This window comes from Saccoglossus kowalevskii, chromosome 11, assembly GCF_978046115.1.
Source record: "Saccoglossus kowalevskii chromosome 11, keSacKowa6.1, whole genome shotgun sequence".
NCBI classification, from domain to species: Eukaryota; Metazoa; Hemichordata; class Enteropneusta; family Harrimaniidae; genus Saccoglossus; species Saccoglossus kowalevskii.
In genome coordinates, this window is record NC_140651.1 from 31,340,066 (window position 1) to 31,357,880 (window position 17,815).

General features: G+C 33.9%; 1 protein-coding gene across 3 annotated transcripts in view; it reads left to right on the plus strand.

Annotated features, from left to right (window-relative positions):
- Window positions 1-17,104, plus strand: part of LOC100374612 (uncharacterized) — an 81,464-nt gene extending 64,360 nt beyond the window's left edge. For all 3 annotated transcript variants that reach the window (XM_085505113.1, XM_085505114.1, XM_085505115.1), the window contains 10 exons: window positions 3,043-3,228; window positions 7,802-7,994; window positions 9,423-9,598; window positions 10,475-10,736; window positions 11,628-11,933; window positions 12,830-12,991; window positions 13,390-13,659; window positions 14,029-14,263; window positions 14,489-14,673; window positions 15,270-17,104. In XM_085505113.1, coding sequence (XP_085361239.1) covers window positions 3,043-3,228; window positions 7,802-7,994; window positions 9,423-9,598; window positions 10,475-10,736; window positions 11,628-11,933; window positions 12,830-12,991; window positions 13,390-13,659; window positions 14,029-14,263; window positions 14,489-14,673; window positions 15,270-15,376 — 2,082 coding nt within the window. In that variant the 3' untranslated portion in view covers window positions 15,377-17,104. The remainder of the gene's footprint in view (window positions 1-3,042; window positions 3,229-7,801; window positions 7,995-9,422; window positions 9,599-10,474; window positions 10,737-11,627; window positions 11,934-12,829; window positions 12,992-13,389; window positions 13,660-14,028; window positions 14,264-14,488; window positions 14,674-15,269) is intronic.
- Window positions 17,105-17,815: the final 711 nt, after the last annotated feature.

Genomic DNA, 17,815 nt, shown 5'->3' on the forward strand with positions numbered 1-17,815 from the left:
TGTTGACAGCTGGGTATTTGTTTGTGACTGTATAAGTGATTTTAAGCAAAAAACCCTGATTTCCCCTATTTTTCATTTTACCAAATTACAAATTCCTTAAACCGTTAAAATAAGATGTTTTGATCGCTATATCACTGTATGATTTTAATAAAATCAGGAAAAATGAAAAATGTTAAATCAATGAATGAATATAACAGGTTTACTTTATATTCAGTATGTTCCCTCTAAGCAAATCAAAGTAATCAGCTTTTCGTCACCTTCATGTAATTCAACCAAAAATCATCAATACTTCGCTTCTAAGCAATTCTTTAAAATTCAATACCAAGACTCTCCTCAACTGGTAATATCAGTGTTAATATTCTAAAATTCAATCTGTTCATACAATTAGATGCATCTAGCAATGAATATCATAGCTAACAACATAAATGAATTAATAATAATATAATAATACAGTCAGTAAATGAGTCATCCTCAAGACAGGGTATTTTAATATAGCAGTGAAATTTAACTTTGGTTCCTAACATAGTGCGTCATACTGTGACTGACTCCCTATCTTAAGAACAAATTAAAGTGAATTTAGAACATGCAAACTTTTTTGTAATTGCCATTATTGAGAGTTAATAAGGCTGGAATTTATTCTTGTGATGCATCATTTTTAATTATTATTTTAATTAAATTTGATTTGCAGTGTTCTCCACGAAGATTTGCATAACAATTCCAAATTGTAATCACCTCTATTGTGTTCATTGTTATGGTAATTTAATTCTATTGTTTAGTGCAGCTAAAACTCTTTATTAAGCTCTGGTGAGGACACTGGATTCCATAGTAGCCAGATATTCTGTGGAGGCCAGTTTATATATATACTGTATTTTATCACATATTCTTCAATTCCTCTGATAGAAGCACACAAGTCTGTATCACCATTTTTTTTAACAGGGGCATGGAATCAAAAATTAAAAAAGTTAGATTTTTGGCTGAAGGTTGGGTACATTGTATTTAAAAATATAAGGGATAGTGGTGTGTTGTTTGTGTATGAATGGGGTTAGTTTACTCCTTTGAATTTGAACTTGAAAGACACACAGCCTTGGAATAGTCACTTCAAATGTAGTATTTCACAAAGAACATTAACATGTCTTATTCCTAACAGTACTAAAATAGTTTTTTTTTAAATAAATTATTGATTTATATGCTTCAGACTGGAATAATTATGACCACGCAAACTATGAGACAATCAGTGAGCCAAAAAATTATTACAATCTCTTAGTTGAAAAACCTTTGTAACTGTATTTATATGTCTGCATTATTTTGAATTATTTTCATTTTTACCTAAAATTAGCATATATTTACTTAAAATTAGCATGTGTTTACATAAAATTAGCCTACATTTAGCTGAAGAGAATTTTGTAAAAAAAAACTTTTCATTACGTTTTCTGTGTGAATGAAAAGAAACACCCAACCAACAAACATTCACCTTTATTCAACAAAAAGCAGCCGGGTTCATTCATTCATCCATAATCAGTATTATGGAATACGGTAACCTTCCAAGGCACAGAAACGGACGATACAGTTATCACTGTGTAAGGTTTGCAAATTAATTTACTAATCAGTACAGTATTAGTAAAATGTTCTAGTTGTGCTGAAATCTGATTGGTAGATTTTAACTTTCACAAATACTGGTGTAATATGATTTCACTGATTCAACAATATGACAGTTGAACTGAAATCATGAAACCAACATTATTAATGTAATACGGATTCATTCAAAATCAAAAACTCCTGTTCCTATGCAAATAAATCTGTGCTTAATGAGTTGATGATAGTGATATTTATCTTTCAGTGTTTGGATTACATTTGACAGATTTAGTATTTTTTCTGAAAACAGGAATCCCTGTCCATTTAGGGTTATGACATCATTTGACCTAGAATTTAAACATTGTCACATTTTTAACAATAATTTTAAGTAATCGAAAGATATATTACTATTTTTTTTTCTCTCTGATGATTGATTTTTCAATTTTTTTCAGACAATGATGTTGGTTTTATTTCAAATGTGCTTCTTGTATGATATACAATCTATATAGCATGTGATATTTAACCCTTTTGGGCATCATTTTTATTCCCATCAAAATTCATTACCTACAGGGTATTTTTATGTATTTTTCTATAAATGTTAAATTATTTTCTATCTTGATCATTTTTGTTTTACAAAATCTGAAAAAAAATGGATATGCTTTTGTCTTTGGTGCTCAAATGTAACAAGTAGAATATGGATTTTACATTTTATTAATATATATTATTATACATCTGTCACCGTAACGCCATAAGTTATAGCGTGCCGTAATTTTGCGGTATTTTACGTGGTATTTTCATCCTACCATATTAGGAAATGCGAATTCCAAATATGCAATGATTACGCACGTAAGCATTCTCTTATAATAAAAACATGACTGGCACCAGGGTTTGACCGGACTCGCACAAAGAAGTTTGCTGATTCTGTTCTAAACTTTTTGATTTCGGCATTCTTCATGATGTATCCTTGGAAGGAAAGGATGTACATGTATAATAATAAGGTTATTACGAGGATATCTCAAAGTTTGCACCCAGACAGTACGCCATTGCATCGACCTTAGCTGCATGTTGGTGGTTACTCCCGCTGTATTGTTTTCATGCATACTTTAAGGTATCCTCATAATAAATCATCTACAAAAATACAATGACTGTTAAAACAAAACTATGAGGCTACAAGGATTAGTATAAATGAAGGCATAGCAGAGGTCGATGTGACCTGTACTACCTGCCTGAGTGTTATTCTTGTGATAACGTCTTTATTACACATTTTTTTGTTCTTGCAGTAATAATTTATTGAGAGATTATAGACTTTCTCATGAGTGACAGGAGTCTAATTTCAATGTGATGTCAATATCCTGGAACGTGTCAATATTAGTGCTGATAGGTTTTAGAACGAATACTGAAGAATTCGTAACCCCAATAATATACAAATTGTTACTACCAGTTAATATAATTTCATATTTTTGTTTTTAGAATGGCCAGGATGGAGAGTTGCAAGACCAAATTGCCATGTTGAAAATATGCGTGGGAGAAAAAGATCTTGAGATTTCTCGGCTGAGACGCGAGGTTGTGGAATATGAGAAGACAAATAGAACATTATTGGAGGAAAGAGAAAACGCTACAAGGGAAGTGTCATCCACGGTTACGGCGAGACTAGAAGTGAGTATTGATTAACAACCAATGTGATCTCTTAAGGTTAAATAATGGATCTCTGACATACTGAGAGTTTTCATGTCACAACTAGATATATATATATTCTGATGCACCAATGATGCAACAGTTACGGAATTAGTAATTTAGCCAAGTGAAATTCATTTTATGAAAGAAATAGTGTAAAGGAAAAGGAGACCAGAGGCCATAACACTATTTAAAAGTTAACTACATCCACAATACTAATAAACAAACAAATACAAACCATCATAGTACACAGTCAGCAAAGCACTTTCTCTACACTGGAAATCGTCTCTAAATAGGGAGACAAAAAAAAACAATGGTCTGTAACCCACCTCCAAAATAAATGTAGGCTGCTGTTTAGGTATTCTGTATTTATTATAAAGATTGCCTAGAACAATGTTTTAGCATTTTTACATTGTCACATTCCAATCACTGTTAGATCTACACTTTATATCGTACAAATTTGCACACCCAATAATATCAGGGTTTTTTTAAACTGGGGAACAGGGGCGCAGCGCCCTGATACTCTTGGCTGGCGCCCTCTTACTGAATTGATGATTGAATTTTCAAGTCATAAATATATTTCTTGAGCCACGCACTTCTGTGTTTCCATACAAGATGAAATCTTTCTCAAATATATTTTTCTCCATGAAAACTTCCCAGCAACACCAGCTGACAATGTGTCTGGACACCAAATACATTAAAATTACTCCAATATTTCAATGCTGATAAATACAATGTTAAAACCACGCAGAATCTTTCCAATATGGCGTTTCCAGGTTGATCGCCTGTGTGTGCTCCCTCTTGTTTATGTTTTCTAGAAAAACCCCTGATATTTAATTTGTCATTTGTGGTGTTTGAAAAAAAAGATTTATTAAATGTAAATGCTCTAAATTGGTAAAACATACACAAAAATTGTCAAGTGAACCACACAAATAGTGACACTCTTGCTGAGCTTACCGATATCAAAGCCATGGGTAGTCTTTTGTGGTGGGTGATTCTTTTAGATAAATAAGGAAAATTTACCTCATTAATTGTGCATTCTTAAATGATTTGTCAGCAATAGTAAAATTCACACACTGCTCCTCAAAAACTACTCATTTCGGTATGCCATTTCTGACTTAGCAATCATTGTTCTCAAGAAAAAAATGAACTGATGATGAAACTCTGTACTACTTCCTCTTAATCTGCACTTTCTGAATTTGCTTTGGTACTGTTTTATACAGACCAAAATTGTGCCTTGTTAAATTTGCAGCTGAAACTAGTTGTTGAGAGTCTTATTTTGTTGTGAACTTTGACCTACCTAATTTGAACCCTATCCTCATAAATTTTATATGTACATGTAGCCCATAATCTCTACTTTTAAACAATGTCATCTTTATTTTGCTACCACAAAAACTAACAAAGAAAATGCACTTTTTATAAGTGTAAACAAAACACCACTGACAGCTGGTTTATTTGCTTTCATTGTTTACATTCTTATGATCACTATTTGTTTATGTGCAGGGTTGTCTACTGGCGAGGTATGTATGGGGGTCTAAAAACTAACTCTGCGACGTGTTTGTGCGACTCGCCGAATGTCGATTATTGCACTCTGCGACAGGATCGCAGTGTAACTCTGCGAAGAGCACGATTCCCATTGGTTGGTTGGTCGAAAAGCACGAATCTCAATGGTCGATCGATGTAAGGGTACACAGCATGCCTTATAGAAATGTTCAGTTTTAAATGGTTATTTCGCCGACTGCTCGCGAACTACGGCAAACAAGTATTTACCGACGACATGCCGCATGGTTCGGTGATCAGCAAGTATTTAACATTGATAAATTAACATATATAACATCCCCCGGAGGGGATGAAAGGGGTTACAAAACACATGCACGTTGGTGTTGGCTGCCTTATGACGGTGTAACATCAGGGAGCTGGTAACATTAACGCCATCTTGAAGTTGTAAGGCTTCGTGTGCAACATTGCTCATTAGCATAGGCGGCAGCTTTAAAGCGAATAGAGCGCGAAGTACGTTTCACACGATGTTACGTTATTTTTTTATCATTAGCAAGTAAAATTTATTGTGACTATATTCATCAATTTGAATTCCCAAATAAAGCGTGTAGCTGGTCAAACTGTTTCTAGGCGATCAATATCGTTTTATTAAGAATATTAAAAGAACAAACACGTAAAGCTATATGAATGGATTGAAACTACTGCTGAAGATAGAAAACTAAAACGGCAGTGTCAACAGAAAATTAGATGGGTGCACGCTCTCTGCATAAACGGAACGATGGCTTTGTTTATTTGGCCGATGTCGACGAGCAACAGATTTCCTGTACTCACTTCCTCGTCTGATCACCGACCCTCAACATTCTCACGTATCGGTGTCGTCATCGGTTAAGTAGTTGAAACTCTTTCGCGTTGATGTGAATATTTCAGCCTAATCGTCCCTTTCGAACCACTCGCGAGGATGGTCATAATATGATCTAGATGAAAAAATCTTGAAAAATAAATATAAATTGCGTAAACGAGGGGTGAACGCGAAAATCTTGTAATTTTATATCGGAATCACAACAGGCTGAAGGCAAGTCTAAATTAGTAAATATGACCCTGAGTTGCAAATTTTTCTTTGCCTCTTCTGTCATTGGCGTATTTGCTTTCTTTCTTTTTATCGCCATTGCGTTAGTAAGATGGTGTTATTAAAATAGAATACATTTTTTGTATAGACTTAGAAAATAAAACGATTTCTCAGACGAAGTCTTGATTGATAATAATGCTGACAATGGACGTTAGATTAATATGCATTGTTTGCGACAGGAAGCTTGTCACCCGTTCTATCAGAATCGTCAACAACAGAGTATTACCGGTAGTATACATGTACATGTTGGAAACATTATGCAAATATTAACGAAACGGTAGTAGTGTTAGCGTTTGAGCACTTGTCTTTCCGAAATTTCGAAAAGCTTGGATGATGAATCAAGGTACAAATTAACCGTTTTATCAATTATTGAAAAATCAAGATAAAAAAAAAAAATTCCCCTTCCCGCTACATTAAGATCAATATGGACCACCGAAATTTGGTGTTCATTTAAAAAAAATAAACCATAATTTTCAGTAATACTGACTTCAAAAATTATGATACAAAAATAATTCCATTCATACCACAAACCAACGCCGTTTTTTGTTTACTTTTCACAACTGTTACAAAGTATTTCATTTCTGGTTAAAATACCAGCTAATCGATCGTAGACCACAAGTTTGGAGTCCGTTTATGATCTAAACGAAGGCAGACGATTGCAAACAACTGCTGTCATGGCAAAACGTTGCATATCGTGAATGATTTTTTTTCACTGCATGCAAATTATTTTCCCTGATGCACTTAACAAAGTCAAAGCTGACGTACAACATTCGTTGCAGAACGCGTGAAAAGTACTTCGCATTCCACTCACTTTGAAGCTAATGAGCATAGTCGTCAGGACGAAGCCTTACAACTCAAAGATGGCGATAATATTACACCGTAAATATGCAGTCAAAACCAACGTGCACGTTACACTATTTAATTTTTCTAGCCAGCGGTGTGATGTGTCTAATCACCGTAAACCATGTGTCATTTGTTTGGTCCCACAATGTGTCTTCCATGTGCTTGCCGATCACCAAACAGTGCGGCATGTCGCCGGTACATAGTGTTTACACATTTTTTTTTACCGTACCATTTTTACCATTTAAAACTTAATTTCGACCCACCAACCAATAGGAATCGTGCTCTTCGCAGAGTGACACTGCGATCCTGTCGCACAGTGCAATAATCAACATTCGGCGAGTCGCACAATCGCGTCGCAGAGTTAGTTTTTAGACCCCAATACATACATGTACTGGCTGTATAATCGAAGAACTAACATGTATACCTTCATGGTTAATTATCGTTATCATAGTTATCATAGTTAAAATGACGAGAGATTTATATTTCTTAACAAGTTTGGGTGTTCCTTAGTATGTGCTAAACACTGTTGCGCATAGCTGATATGCAAATATATGAGATTAGCTTAAATCGTAAAGCATGGTGGCCATCACGCTGCGCTTGTGAAACACTTGTGTTGATAAACATTGATTTTTCTACAATCCAATGTGCTCTTGTAATCGAAATCACAAGTATGAGGTTTGACCTGGGTGCGACTTGCACTGAATACCGCCAGTGACTCTTTTGATACCTTCCAATCACCTAAAAAATACCTAATTAAAGCTTGGTAACGTCTCAATTTGTACTCGTTGATCGGCATAACAGTCACTACCTTTGTTTATATGAGACCCATATATATCGCGCATGCGTGGTGCGACTACTACTGCCTTTTAATATATACTTGGTGTATCCTGAACACAACTAATATATCTGTAGCGACTGATTTTCTGCTGATTTATTTGTTCTTGATCTAGTGAATTATTCCAATTAGGAGATAAGTTTCATATTGGGGAAAATAAAAACAGTAGCTCATTCCTTCTTTTTTTTTTACCACCAATGTTTTAATCAATCAGAACATGACATGTTGATAAAAAATTTAATTTATCATTGTAGCAAGATCGCAGGTTTGATGAACTACTCAGGGAAAAAGAAAACCTCATCACTGAAGTTATACACTTGAAACGAGAACTAGAAGGAGCCAAACAGAAAAGTCAGACTGAGCCTGGTGACTCCCATCAGGAAGTACCGGAAGCCGGAAGTTTAGAATATAATCCAAATGATCCTGGAGTATTACAAAGAAGAATCTGTAAGTGTCATTGTTATCGTCATTGTGATTAAAAGTTTATTTTTAGACATTTTGAACAGTAAGCAAATGTATTTGATAGTAAGGGGAATTTGCATATTTATAAATTATTTACCTTAGATCCTAAGAAATACTATGAGGTTATTACGAGGATACTGCAAAGTATGCACGAAGACAGCACAGCAGGAGTATCGACAGACACATCTTTTCCTCCCAGGAATACATCATAGGGATGCTTCATGTGGGGTCCGGTCAAACCCTGGGGGAAGCCCTGTTTGTTTTTATTATTAGAGGACGCTTACACATGTAATCACTCCAAATTTGGAAATTTCCTAATATGGTAGGATGAAAATACCCTGTAAAATACCGCAAAATTACGAAACGCTGTAACTTATGGTGACAGATGTATAATAATGATTTTTTATAATAGCTTAATAAAAGAATATCGCAAAGTATGCACTCAGGCAGTACGGGTTGCATCAACCTCCAGTTTGGTGAATACGATCTGTGTACTTGTGACCTCATATTATTATCACATACCCAGATATCCATGCTTTAAAAGTGAGTTTTATGTGTCGCAATTACTTATGAACATTCATCACAGATGTGTGATCTTCTTTCAATTTGTATTTGAGCCAGTTTATTCAGTTTTGGGTTAGGATCACAGTCAGTATAGCCATTTTTTTTCAATTTCGGGCCAAAATTCCAGCTAGTTTTATCAGTCAGGACTAAATCCCAGCCAATTTCATCAGTCGGGGCAAAATCACAGCCATTTTTATCAGTCGAGCCAAAATCCCAGCCATATTTATCAGTCAGGCCAAAATCACAGCCATATTCATTAGTTGGGCCAAAATCCCATCCATTTTTATCAGTCGGGCCAAAATCCCAGCCATATTTATCAGTCGGGCTAAAATCCCAGCCAGTTTTATCAGTTGGGCCAAAATCCCAGCCAGTTTTATCAGTCGGGCCAAAATCCCAGCCAGTTTTATCAGTCGGGCCAAAATCCCAGCCATATTTATCAGTCGGGCCAAAATCCCAGCCAGTTTTATCAGTTGGGCCAAAATCCCATCCATTTTTATCAGTCGGGCCAAAATCCCAGCCAGTTTTATCAGTCGGCCAAAGTCCCATCCATTTTTATCAGTCGAGCCAAAATCCCAGCCATATTTATCAGTCGGGCCAAAATCCCAGCAATATTTATCAGTCGGTCGAAATCCCAGCCATATTTATCAGTCGACCGAAATCCCAGCCATTTTTATCAGTCGGGCCAAAATCCTAGTCATTTTTATCAGTCGGGCAAAAATCCCAGCCAGTTTATTTAATTGCAGGTCAGAATCACATGGCTTCTAAGTGTCAAAAATTATGAAACTTTTTTTTTCAGGTAATTAGACAATGTTATTATAACAAATAATTTGCAATTTTTTTTAATTTCAGCCGATTTAGAAAGTCAACTGACTGATTTACAAGAAGCCAATGAATGCGCAGTGACTGAGTTGTCCAGAGCTGAAAGAAAACTTGTTGAATTAAAAGAAGAAAATGAAAGTCTCCAAACTGTGACAAAAATAACTAGTGACGATTACAGAGGACAACACGATAAATTACAAGGCGAGGTGAGATTTTTATAAAAACAAAAGAACCTTCAAATCTTTACATTGAGGCTGCTATTTACTAAATATGTGGTAATGTTTTATTGACAAGATGAATTATTATTGGGGAAGTCTAAGCTGCACATACTGTCAAAGGATGAAACTCCACCAATACAAGAGAATGTAATTTACAGCTTCTATATTATATATCATACATTCTATACATACATAACTGTTTAGTTTACATGTTGTCCACCATTTTGATTTTCTAGCAGAGAATCATGGGTAAAATATGATGTCATCTATACTGTAGAATACTTTATTTTCGCTGGAATTAATTTTCGCTGAAAAGGCTTTTTGGGCGTTTTTTATGGAATTTATTTTCACTGATTGTTGATGAGTTTAATGTGAAAGATAGGAAAAAAAGTATATTCGCTGGATTTTATTTTCACTGAATCATTCCTTCAGCGAAAATAGCGAAAATAAGTTCCAAGCGAAAATAAAGTATTCTACAGTAACTTGAAAAATACTGATGCAAATTAGTAAATGATAAAATGATTCTTTTTTTTGTGATTTTATATAACCAATTTGTTCATTCAGTGTTGATAAATTCAATTTTAGTTAACTATATTGTTATCGTATAATCAACAAACTATTTGCTTATTTTTCACATAACGCATGTAATCAACCAACAGGCTGTTAGTTTTCAATTTCAAATAAAAATAAATATAATTTAACTGATGTTTCCGAAATTCTGGGTTGCGATACCATAATCTATATATATATATTTTTTTTGGAGCATGTGAGATACAAAGTCATTATTCTTGTTGAGATTTCCATCCAAGTAGAATACAAGTTCAACAAATGCAGGATTTATGAATTTTACTTCTCTCCTTTAAGCTGGACAGACTAAGAAGCAGAGACAGCCGACATCAAGACAGTCGACACTCAAGATATGGTGGAAATAACTCGCATCTTGAAGAGGAAATGCAACAACTGAGAGATGATTTACGATCCTTACGAGAACAACATCATTGTTTAAATGATGAAAACACAGCTCTTCGCACCGACATATCTAATCTGAAAAAAAATTATTCGCACATAGAACATGAAGCTACCACACTGAACAAGGAAAATACACGGCTTTCGGAGGTTGGACCAAGTAAGTATGAATTAACTGATGTTTTGGGTAGTTTTAAATATGCTAAAGGAGGTCTTTAATGTTAATAAAGTGTTATTTGAATCACATTTCACATCAAGAAAAAAATTATTGCATTTATCATACAAGCAAATGTATAGGGGTAAAATTATCACAGGTTGCTGCAGTCATGGATTAGTGTTATTTTATTTTCACCTTCTGACAAGCTCTACTACAATTATCATAAAAATATAACAGCTGGGCTGTGTAAAAAAACATAATTTGTTCAGGATGAAACATTAAAATTGTTTATATTCACAGAATATTATGTGAACACTAAATTTTTAAAATGTATACATACCACTGTAAAAATATTAATAGAAAGTTTGATTTTCAATGTTTACATCACGTCTAAGTGTAATTCCTTGTACACAGTAAAGCAGGAAAGGCAGTGCAACATAAAAAGTAGCACTGACTTCAGGTCAGGTCACCTGTGGGCTTAGATACAATATTGTCGCAATAATGAATATTTTTACAATTTAACTTCTCATTCAAGTATGCATGAACAACATTTAATATCTTGATTGTGCCCGATTCATAAATACCTGCTTGCCACATATGAATTTGAAAATATATTAAAATCCAAGACGTGTTTACAATGACAACAGCACTCATGTCACAAGTTTTTGGTATATCAATCTGTACGTCAAAATTGACGCTGCGAGTCATTTAAAGTCTGCTGTCTGAATTCAAGCTTATTTTAGTTTAAACTCTTTATATAAGTTGTTGCATTTTTGATAAAGTGGTTATTTCCTACCAACAAGAAATTACCATGTTATATTTTTTTTATGTTCTATATTCTCATGAATATTGGATATTGGCAGCAAATAATTTTAAATATTGATTTATTTACAGGAGAACGAGAAGAATTATACACAAGACTTGATCGATATCGAACAGAAAAACAAGAAGCCTTGGACGAAATCCGAGCATTGAAAGACCAACTTCAGATCATTACCACTAGAGAAAGCACTCCCTCCAAGAGTTACTCATCAATGTCCACTTCACACATGAATACAAGCAAATATTACACTTCTCCAGAGGGAAGGCAATCACATAGTGGAACATCACATTCTAAGTATACTCCCACACCACCAAAGTTAAACAAGAGTTCTCCTGCATCTGTTTCACCACCGCACAGGGGCTACCCAGCCTGGGAGGGTATGTAATAATCTGTTTGTTGTGAAAAGTAAAAAGATTTTTTTTTGAGAAACTTATTGTGGCATATTCATATTCATTGTTGTAGCACTGCAAATGATTATTTTCTTTTTTAGCTCCGCTGTTGACTTTGTCGAGCGGAGCTTATCATATGAGTAATTGTCCGTCATCGTCCATGTCAATGTTTTACTTTTTCAACTGCTTATTGAAAACTAAAAGCCTGAATGCTTTGATACTTGGTGTATATGTACCTTGGGTAGACCTTTCTCAGATTTGTTCATTTCATGATGATATCTTCAATTCTCTAATTTTGGTGAATATTTTTGTAATTTTTGGTAAAAAGTGATATTTTCAACTTCTTGTTAAAAACTGCAAGTCCAATTGCTTTGATATTACATATATAGGTTCTAAATGTGGACCTCTCTCAGATTTGTTCATTTCATGATGATATCTTCAATTCTCTAATTTTGGTGAATATTTTTGTCATTTTTGGTAAAAAGTGATATTTTCGACTTCTAATTAAAAAACGCAAGTCCGATTGTTTTTATATTACATATATTTATATAGGTACTACATGTGGACCACTTTCAGATTTGTTAATTCCGTGGTGATATCTTCAATTTTTGTCATTTTTGGTGAAAAGTGATAGTTTTGAATTCTTGATGAAAACAGCAAGTCCCATTGCTTTGATACTATACATATTGTTCATTTTCTAATGATATCTTCTTTTCTTTTATTGAAATGTGCATTGTTAGCAGCGGAACTATCTCAGCCGACTGGCTGCTTGTTTTCTTGTGGCATGAAACACACAAATAAAAACAATGTAATTAATACATAAAATGGCAATGCCAAAATGTAATACATGCAATTTATCTAAGAATAAATTTTTACTTCATCAGGAGACAAACTATCTCCCGCTTCAGATGCCAGTGATTCAACCGCTGTCTTGACTGCAGGATGGCACGAGGACAGAGTGCATGAAGGATTTGGTGCTGTGGATGCATTGACTGCACAAATCGATAAAGAATTAGAGCGAAGCAGAAAGAAGGATAATTTACGAGGTAAGTAGATGAATTTCCAGTTCTTGTTTTGCTAGGATTTCATCCTCAATTACAAATTACAAAAATTTTGTATGAATGTTAGTAGACTGGACACACTCAGTCTTCAATTCATATTAATCCAATTATTTGACAATGTATATATAATGAATTGTGCAGACCTGGACTACTAGAATGGCAATGTCAAGAAATTCAATGAACATTCTGAATCACATAAACAGACTTTAAACAAGATTCCACCTAAGATGCATTTTTTAGTGTATCTTGTCTAATGGTTTTGGTTTCAACACTAATTGAGATTGTAGCATACTCACCCAAAATACAAATCTTTAAAACAAACTCTCAAATACTCAGTATGTAGTTCTACAATTTTATAAACAATGTTTTTTTTTAATTTTCAGCGACACGAAAAACTTTGCACTACACAGAAACAGATGATACTTCAACTACATATAGTGGTTTTGATGATCCTCCCATAACTAATAACATACACAGCCGAAAAGGACGATCTGCGTCTCACCATCGATATTCAAGTGGCCAATTGAGCAGCAGTAGTTCAATGTCATCACTATTAGACGATTTTGAGGATATTGGATCATTCGGTACAGGGAACATTAAAAGACGACCACAGGCTATTGAAAAGAAAGACAGACATTCCAGTAAAAAGACAGGTAAGGATTTTAATTCTCTGCATAATTATAAAAAAAATTCTCTCTAAATATCTATCTATCTAAAAACTATCATAATGACCAATTTAATGTGCTATCCTGGCATTGTCCAGGCTAGGTCAAACACAAGCACCTGCAGAATTTAATCAGGGTTCTCCCAAAGTCGCATTCATTAGTGATCACTTGGTCAGTGGATTTAACCTTCCCATTTGTCTGTTGCATCCCCACCCAGGTTAGGAGGTCAACTTTTTTTAATGTTCAACCCAAGCTAGGATTTGAACTTGGGTCTACCAATCCTAATTCGGATTACAACCACTATGCTACTGGTAGAAAATAAAAATAAGAAGATCTTCATTGTTACTCTCTTTGCAGAATACAACACAATCAGTAAAGCCTCTTCAGTGCAGACTTTAAATACATATAGTCGTGGTTTGGATTCTGGTTATGACAACATTGGTAAATCTCACTCACGGCATAACCGTCATCGAACTCTATCACCTCCACCACCCACAGAAACCAGAGTACCACAACCCGTTGGCTTCCGCAGCATATCACCATCTCCAGTAATTACACAGCATAATAGAGATCTTCTCGGTCACACTGTTGGGTAAGTTTGTTTTCTTGTCATTGTTTTCAGTCTTCAGACATTTTTCGAAGAGATTATAACTTTATTAAATATATGAAATATTCTAATTAGAATACTTTCCAAATTAGTTGACGAAAATAGCGGAAGAAACTTTTCTTAATTAGAAACTTCTATGAATTTTAATCTAAAAGAATTGTACTATTAGCAATCAAATGATTTTATATTTTATATTTTTGTTGTTTGTAGCGAAAGAATCAACTTCAATTTTCCAGCCCGTCCATATGTTCCTCGAACTCCTGTAGATGTTAACATTGGTGACATGGTGAAATTTTCAAGACCGGGTGGTAAAATTAGTAAAGGAGTTGTTAAGTATAATGGTTACTTACCAGGACGCAATGACACTTACCTCGGTGTTGAATTAGAGTATGAAGGTATGTTATATAGCATAGTACTCAAGTAGTGGAGTATTTTGTTTGAGCATTATGTTGCATTATAGGAGAGAACTTCCATTGAATTTATAAATAATCTTATATCACTAAAACCTAATGAAATTAATTATTATTAATGAATTTCTTTAACAATATTAGGATTCATTGATATCATATGTGTTTTTCAACTCTTTTCACTTAGCAACATTTGTATTATAAAATGATGTCACCATAAAAACCAAATCACTTAGCAACATTTGTATTATAAAATGATGTCACCATAAAAACCAAATCACTTAGCAACATTTGTATTATAAAATGATGTCACCATAAAAACCAAATCACTTAGCAACATTTGTATTATAAAATGATGTCACCATAAAAACCAAATCACTTAGCAACATTTGTATTATAAAATGATGTCACCATAAAAACCAAATCAAAAATGAAATAACAATTTTATCATTTTCCATGACAAACAGTTCTTTTTCTCAAAACATTGTCTGCCGACCATATTGTGTTGTCTTATGATATAAAACCCATAAAAATATAAAAAATATCCATTTTAATTGCTTGTCTCTTATTTTTCCCATTTTTAGACGGTAAACATGATGGTGTGTTCAATGAGCAAAGATTCTTCCGGTGTCGACCAAACAAGGGAGTGTTCGTCAGTTTTAGAAAGGTCATCATGGTCTGGAGTCATTAAGACAGACAGATACAAGACAATAGTGATGCCATGGTGATGCCATGGTGTTGCCATGGCAATAAATATTTGAACTTTTGAAGTGACCCTTAATTCCTCATTCAAAATGGCTTCACTATATGCTTATTTTAATGCCAAATACATTTGTAATGTGGAAAATGTGTGCATACTTTATTTTTATTATGATAACCCAACACAAAGAAATCTGTCTTTGATGAAAAATGCCAAATTTTTACTAAATATATTAACTGATATATTGGTGTAATATTCTTTATATTATTAACTGTGAATGAATTGATTTTGTAAAATAATTAAAATTACAAATTTTATAAAGAATTTGTGGTAATAATAACAGGGTGTGATTGTACATATTGACAATAATGAAAATAAATTGTACAGTTTTATAAAAAACTTCTCTGTACAAAAAAATAAATTTGTATTTTCTTCTATATTTGGAATTTTTTGAAAAAAATTACTTCTTTGTGGTGTTTATGTTCTCCATAAATCCATTGACTCCCCATAGATTTAGATGAGTCATAATGCCAAAGTAATGTTTTAGGGGTGAATGTTTTTATAGATAGAATTATTGTACATTTTTACAAAATATTATCACCAAAATGTCTGATAGTTTTATATCATTTAAAAGTTGGTGTCACAATTCTTTTTATACTCAACTCCTATTCTGTAAAATGATACATTCTGCTCTCTTTAAATTATGTACTATAATATCACAAGTCATTCCATCGTTTTATTGAGCGTTAGGGGCCAAGCCATGATTGGTTGCTTTTCTTACAACTAAAAATGTATATATATAATTTTTTTGACATATTTGCTCTACAACTACGTATACGTATACAATATTGTATGTACAAACATAACGTCCATGATTCTTTTGACGCTTTTCATGTAAAGTAGTTGCTGTCTGTCAGTGTGCAAACTCAGGCACTGAGCCAGTAATAATTCAGTAACATAAATAATGTTACTGTGCACTGCCTTCCTATCCCTTAGTTTGGAGTGAGACCAGTACAGGAAGCAAGGATTTCACAGTTCATGGTGATAGTATCATTTCACAGTGCGTGATACATGTTATCTTGTGATCCCTATGGGTACAAAGGGACAAAGTATGAGAAACATTGACTATACAATATGGACGGTGTAATATTCAAAATATGTGTATACTTGAGTACTGAAAAAAAAGTTTGACGACACATTTTTGTTTTATCTACATTGGTGCAGATGTAGGTGTCGAGTTATGTTATATTTTAAATATTACACTGGTAAATAATTGTTTCAACCATTTTTCAAACCCCAAACCATGCAAAAACCAAAATTCTCGACAGATATAACCTATCCTTATCCTTCCCTAAAACCTAAAACTAGTGGCTGCCCTGTGACAAAAATATCACTCACCCCTGAACTCTACACCAATGCCTATTTATCTTTTCTGGTTGTGCATTATTAATTTTTTTGTGTGTATAATAAACATTGTTTTTGTTTGTAAATTATGTAACTTCTAGCTTGTCTAATTTATAAATTAATTTCAGGAATGTAAATTTGTTTTAATGTTTTGTAATTATGACTGCATGTTTAGCCTTGTTACTTAGAAACGAGGGCAGTCTTGATGGGATTCAGTAAACTGTGTTAGAAGTAATTTTCATTATAAACATAATATAGATGGATTTTATATTAATTTTGCTATTAAATAATAATAAAAAATAAACCCAACATTCAACAACGAATAAATTGTTTTCATTTACATTGCATGTCAGTTTTTATTTAAAAGATCTCTCCTGATTGGCAGCTAACAAATCACATGCGAGATGTAAGCCAATCATGGTTCTTGTTTCTTCTGGGGTGAAAGATCTCACTCGATTGGCAGCTGACAAATCACATGTGAGATTTAATCCAAATATGATTCTTGCACAGTCAGCTGGCGCACACGTGATAATAAAATAAATACGATATTTACTAAATGGGGGCCGCCATCTTGAATGACGCATAAAACTAAATAAGAGACAAGTTGTGAAACGCGTTTTTCAGATTCCTACAAATCAAGACAAAAATACCAATCTTTCACAAAAATACGGTCCGTTTGAGTTATATTAAGCCAACCGATAACAAAATTTGGTCGAATTCGTCGTTTTTGTGTGGAAAAATCCCTTGCATACGAACACCTAATTACGCCAAGAACCTAGAACACTAAGCCGGGGTATTTGAAACCGAAATTGTCATCTAAGCGTTAGGCCGTCGCTGATTGGCTGCTGAGCTGGAATGCCAATTTTTAGTTTCAAATACCCCGGCTTAGTGTTCTATGTTCTTGGCGTAATTAGGTGTTCGTATGCAAGGGATTTTTCCACACAAAAATGACGAATTAGGCCGAATTATGTTATCGGTTGGCTTAATATAACTCAAACGGACCGTATTTTTGTTTATTATGCTAAT